The sequence below is a fragment of the Gigantopelta aegis genome, chromosome 5 (genome assembly GCF_016097555.1).
Source record: "Gigantopelta aegis isolate Gae_Host chromosome 5, Gae_host_genome, whole genome shotgun sequence".
Taxonomy (NCBI): domain Eukaryota; kingdom Metazoa; phylum Mollusca; class Gastropoda; order Neomphalida; family Peltospiridae; genus Gigantopelta; species Gigantopelta aegis.
In genome coordinates, this window is record NC_054703.1 from 39342470 (window position 1) to 39348901 (window position 6432).

Below are 6432 nucleotides of genomic sequence, written 5' to 3' on the forward strand. Positions count from 1 at the left end.
AAATGTACACTTTGTAAATTGCTGCATCCAAAACGTCAAATGGTTTGTTTAATAGATTAAAAAAGAAAAGAAAAAAACCCCACCATAACAGCCGACGTATTTTACGTGCATTCATTTCTGAAAACAATTCCAAAATTCTTCCTTGGAACGAGATCAAATAATAAGTATATTTTCTAGATACCTGAGATTCAAAAGATTAGTTTTACTCGATTTCTTTAAAACGTTCTCTATCTATTCGGCGACATAGTTAAAAGTTTAACGACACCTCTAGAGCACATTGATTTATTAATTTTGACATATAGTCTTAGAAAGGAAACCCGCCTCATTGTCTTCGTTAGTAGCAAGGAATCGTTTGTATGACAGGATAGCATATACCACGATCTTTGATATACCAGTCGTGGTGCCCTGGCTGGAAGGTGAAATAGCCCAAACTCACGGCGCATCAAGCCGGCGCGTTACCACTGGGCTACGTCCCGCCCTGGATACGAATGGAATACCTACCAGCCTTGTATAGAAGGTTAAACGTTTGTACCCAGTAGCCACACAAACTCCACCACACCACACCACACCACACCACACCACACCACACCCCGACACACCCACCACACACCCTCACCCCGACACACCCACCACACCACACCACACCACACACCCACACCCCGACACACCCACCAGTCATGGACGAACATATATAGATTTCCTTTTTGTTCTATATAAAGATAAAACTATGGCTGCCCCCCCCCCCCCCACACCCCCACACACACCCGAGGTTGTGACCACCCAATTAAACATTGCACACACACACACTCACGCACTCACGCACGCACGCACGGGTCTAAAAGTATTATTAGATTGTGATTCGGGACGTAGCACAGTGGTAAAGCACTTGTTTGATGAGGGGTCGGTTTGGGATCGATCCTCGTCGGTGGGCCCATTAGGCTATTTTTCGTTCCAGCCAGTGCACCACGACTGATATATCAAAGATCGTGGTATGTGCTGTCCTGTCTGTGTGAAAGTGCATGTAAAAGATCGTGGTATGTGCTGTCCTGTCTGTGTGAAAGTGCATGTAAAAGATCGTGGTATGTGCTGTCCTGTCTGTGTGAAAGTGCATATAAAAGATCGTGGTATGTGCTGTCTTGTCTGTGTGAAAGTGCATATAAAAGATCGGGGTATGTGCTGTCCTGTCTGTGTGAAAGTGTATATAAAAGATCGTGGTATGTGCTGTCCTGTCTGTGTGAAAGTGTATATAAAAGATCGTGGTATGTGCTGTCTTGTCTGTGTGAAAGTGTATATAATAGATCCCTTGTTGCATTAGGAAAAATGTAGAGGATTTCCCTCGCGACACAATTACCAAATGTTTGACAACCAACAGCCGATGACTAATAAAATTAATGTGCTCTAGTGGTGTGGTTAAACAAAACAAACATCTATTGTTAGTAGTTTGTTTCTATTATGTTGGTCTGACAGTGTTTCTATTATGTTGGTCTGACAGTGTTTCTATTATGTTGGTCTGACAGTTTGTTTCTATTATGTTGGTCTGACAGTTTGTTTCTATTATGTTGGTCTGACAGTGTTTCTATTATGTTGGTCTGACAGTTTGTTTCTATTATGTTGGTCTGACAGTGTTGGTCTGACTATTATGTTGGTCTGACAGTGTTTCTATTATGTTGGTCTGACAGTTTGTTTCTATTATGTTGGTCTGACAGTGTTTCTATTATGTTGGTCTGACAGTTTGTTTCTATTATGTTGGTCTGACAGTTTGTTTCTATTATGTTGGTCTGACAGTGTTTCTATTATGTTGGTCTGACAGTTTGTTTCTATTATGTTGGTTTGACAGTTTGTTTCTATTATGTTGGTCTGACAGTGTTTCTATTATGTTGGTCTGACAGTGTTTCTATTATGTTGGTCTGACAGTATCTGCATTGAGCGGTTTATCCTTTCGAGTAGATAAAAATGCATGTATCTACCTAACCGTGCGATAACGGTCCGATAAACGACCGGGTTGAGTTTATACATGTCCCTGCGTGAATACTGTAGTTCCGTATGTACACTATACAACACGAGCTGTGTACAACTCTTAGAAACATGGGTTTCGTTGATTTACGTCTACGGATACCAGTACGATCTAACGAGGGATTCGGTGGTATGCTGGAAATCGTGGCATCAACAGTCATGGACTTGGAATGTTAATTCGGCAATTCAGGTGTGTTTTTCTGGTCGTTCTACAGGAGTTATTACATGTTATTTACAGACCATGACTTGCATTGGAATATAGATTCTGCAACTGTAACACGGGTGTGTTTACTGATTGTTCTATAGGTGTATTTTGTGGTATATGCAAACTCATCTGAACTACTGTAACAGTTCAGGGGTCGGATTATTAAGTTGGTGACTCAGATGTGTTTTCTATTTGTTCTAAAACGTGTAATAATTGAATTATTTACAGACCCTGGTATGCATTTGAATATTAATTCAGCAACTGTGTTAGTCGGGTATGTTTACTGGTCGTTCTGTAGGTATATTTTGTGATATACGCAAACTACTGTTGCAGTTCCTGAGTCGTATTATTATTTCTGCAATTCGGATCTGTGTTTTCTGGTCGTTCTGAAGAAGTTATACAAGTATATGTTATGTACAGTCCCTGGATTATATTGGAATATTAATTCTGCAGCTCTGGTGTGTCTCCTGGGCTGAGTAAAGGAGCAATATGTGTTGTGGCATTCCTAAACTCATGTTATCTACAGATCTGGGCTTCGAATATTAATTCTGCAACTGTGGTATGTGTCCTGGTCGTTCTAAAGGAATACTTTGTGGCATTCGCAAACTCATATTATATATGGTAACAGTTCGTGAATTGCAGAATTAATTCTACAGATCTGGGCTTCGAATATTAATTCTGAAATTCGGGTATATTTACAGCTGGTTATAAAGGAGTAGTTTGTGGCATGCGAAAGCTCGTGTCATATGCTGTGACAGTTCCTGGCTTGGAATATTAATTCTGCAACTCAGTTGTGTTTTCCGGATTTTCTAAAATAATATTAGGTTGTGATATTCTTAAACTCGTGCTATTTACAGGTTCTGACATGAACTACAATTCAACAATTCGGAATGTGTTCCCTGGTCGTTCTAAAAGAGTAGTCTGTGTTATATGCAAACCCATGTCGTATACACTTCCTGGACTATTAATTGTGCAACTCGGGTATGTTTTCTGGTGGTTCCAAAAGATACGTATTGTGTAGTATTCGCAAACGCATGTCATATACACGTCATATACTGTCACATTATTAATTCGGCATCTCCTGGTATTCGAACATTCTTGCTATTTATAGTTTCTGGCATATGGAATATTGACACAATCTCGTTAAGAGACAAAGATAATCTATCAGCATGTCTTTATCTGATGACGTCGATACTATCGCCGACGTAGCTAAAATTATATGCGACTATTACATAACCGAAAAACTATTACTCAAAAGAAAACCGAAAAGAAAGCGGAAACGTTGCTATGGCAACTGCGAATATTCCGAATGCTTCAGAAGAGCAGGGCACGTCCTTGAACGATTGTACCCGAATGTGTATACCGACGTCTCACGGAAAATCTCGGTGACAATGACGTCATCAACTGTCGTGAAGACCGACTTGAGTTCCGTTTTAGAGATTCTGTTTCGGGACGGTGTCACGTGGGGGAAGATCGTGTCGATGTTTGCCGTGTCCTCGTGCTTCGCGGAGGAGTGCATCCAGCAAGGACATTCTGAGTTTGTCGATGACGTCATAGACTGCGTTGGAACATTTACAGCCGTCCATCTTAGGGAGTGGTTGACTAAAGAAGGTGGTTGGGTAATAAGAAAATTGGCATATTTAATTCACGCATACATGTACGTGTATGCTTCCATCAAGACCGCAATGCGTACGCACATAAACACGCACACATATATCTAGAGTCTCTCTCCCTCTCACACTTTATCTCCAGTCTGTCTGTCTGTCTGTGTGTGTGTGTGTGTGTGTGTGTGTGTGTGTCTCTCTCTCTCTCTCTCTCTCTCTCTCTCTCTCTCTCTCTCTCTCTCTCTAGGCTGTGTCTCTCTGTCTGTCTCTCTGTCTCTCTCTCTCTCTGTCTGTCTCTCTCTCTCTCTGTCTCTCTCTCTCTCTTCCTCTCTCTCTCTCTCTCTCTCTCTGGTCTCTCTCTCTCTCTGTAGGCTCTGTCTCTCTGTCTGTCTCTCTGTCTCTCTGTCTCTCTCTCTCTCTCTCTCTCTCTCTCTCTCTCTCTCTCTCTCTCTCTCTCTCTCTCTCTCTCTCTCTCTCTCTCTCTCTCTCTCCCTCCCCCCATCTCCTTTCTGCCCCCTTCTCCGCCATATTCTCAGTACATGTTTTCAAGTAACAGGTATGTCGCCTGGGTGCCCTGTATGCACACACACACACACACACACATGGTCGATAGTTAATGTCATTCCATGTGATCTACAACTAACGTCCGAGGAGAAATAGTTGCCCTTTGTCAATAATTCCTTTCAGCGTGAACGACAGTGAGATTTATGTCCCAACCTAGGCGGGCATATCTACTGCTTTAAAGGTGTAGAATCCAAATTAAAGATATCGATTCCGCGGCTTCCATTGTACAACCACCCAGTAGCCTATGTGTATGTGTGTGTTGAGGTGATGTCAATCAATCAGCCCATTCATTGTACAGCAACATTCAATATTTTTCGCTAATGGCGGTTTTCCAGGGGCATAGGCCCAAGGTGGGTGCGACGGTTAGGACGACCACCTCCTCACCTCTCTGAGGCTAAGACATATTTATAGTACACCATTTTTTGCTGATTACGGATTTCCATGGGTGGTAGCAGGGGCGGGGGTTCAATATTAAGCTATTTGTAAAATAGTATGTAGACAAAAGGGTCCGCTTGGTTCGTGTTCGAACACCTGAGGTCCAGAACACTCTACGCCCCTGCATTCTTTTTAAGGGCGGGGGGAATTTAGCTCAGTCGATTGAGTGCTCGCTAGAGGGGCTTGCTTCGCAGGGTCGAACCACCTCAGTGGATCCATTCGACTGATTCCAGTTTTTCTCGTTCCAACCACTGCACCACAACTGGTCAAAGGCCGTGGTATGTGCTTTCCTATCTGGGACATTTCATGTAAAATATCCCTTGCTGCATTAAGAAAAATAAAGCGGGTTTCCTTTGATGACTACCTGTCACAATTACCAAATGTTTGACATCCAATGTGATCTAGTGGTGTCGTTAATCAAAACGTTTTTCTTTTTCTTTGGTAAATTGCTTGTTCAACGCACGGTCGGTCTAGAATCGATTCCCGTCGGTGGGCCCATTGGGCTATTTCTCATTCCAGAAAGTGAACCACGACTGGTATATTAAATGTAGCGAGTTTTCTCTTTGAGACTATATCAAATTTGCCAAATGTTTGACATCCAGTAGCCGATGATTAATTAATCAATGTGTTCTAGTGGTGTCGTTATGCAAAGCAAACTTCTGTTTCGTTTTAACTTGGTAAGTAGGACTGATGAACATTATAGGGCCGATTTCTCGTGTCTGGGTTAGTTTTACACACTGATAACCCAGGCATCAGAAATCAACTTGCGTCTTTTTTTAGTTTCCTTTATTCATTCTTTTTCTGTTTCAATAATATTTATTTCTGCTCATATTTAAACTGTAAAAATAGATTACTGTCGTAACATGTATGTATTATGGAGAAGGCCTAGTAAGTTGTAGAACTAATCCATTTGTTCCTTGAAAAGCAATACAATAGATTTCAAACAAACCAGCCAGAAAACGATAACGCGTTAAAGTGTGTTTTGTTTAACGACACCACTAGAGCACACTGATTCATTAATCGTCGGCTATTGGGTGTAGAAACCGATAAAATTAGTCAAAGCAGTTTATGCAGAGCTGCAGTAAAACAAACAGATTCAGACATATTATAATGCAATAGAATGGTAACTTTTAAAGTGTAGTAACAAGATGATTTTATTATTTCTGCAGGGAGGATTTGAGCCCCTGCTGGAAGAGAAAAAAGAGTTCAAAGTTCACATCATCGTCGATGTTTTGGGACTGCTGGTGATATTCATCCTAGTTCTAGCATTGCTACTGCTACTTCGGTGACAATCGTCTTTGTTTACAGCCGTCACGGTGATCACGATGATGATGATGCTGATGATGATATGACGTGTATGATGATGGTAACTGTGACGACGACGACGATAATGATACGACGGTGATTATGATGGTTATGACGGTGATATGACGATGAAGGTGATATTCATAATAGAATGACTTCATTTGTTTTTCCGTATGATGGTGATGGTGATAATGGATATGGTGATGATCAATTTTTAATTACGATGTTGCTTCTGCTTTCTGTCCGATATTTAGACGATGAGCTAATACTCCTAGCATTAATACCGCAAGAATAAAGAATGAAATG

At 41.4% G+C, this 6432-nt stretch overlaps 1 protein-coding gene across 1 annotated transcript; it reads left to right on the forward strand.

The window, feature by feature from the left end:
- The first annotated feature begins 2233 nt into the window (after positions 1–2233).
- LOC121373584 (bcl-2-related ovarian killer protein-like) lies at positions 2234–6356 on the forward strand. The gene is made up of 2 exons (XM_041500271.1): positions 2234–3837; positions 5991–6356. The coding sequence occupies exons 1-2, from the start codon at positions 3388–3390 to the stop codon at positions 6108–6110; spliced, it is 570 nt and encodes a 189-aa protein (XP_041356205.1). The 5' UTR covers positions 2234–3387; the 3' UTR covers positions 6111–6356.
- Positions 6357–6432: the final 76 nt, after the last annotated feature.

What these genes read in the sequence shown, in the direction of transcription:
- LOC121373584 (XM_041500271.1), top strand. Translation starts at nt 3,388, where the DNA reads ATGTCTTTATCTGATGACGTCGATACTATCGCCGACGTAGCTAAAATT. An exon ending in TGACTAAAGAAGGTGGTTGG is followed by an intron (nt 3,838 to 5,990) that starts GTAATAAGAAAA and finishes TTATTTCTGCAG; the next exon opens with GGAGGATTTGAGCCCCTGCT.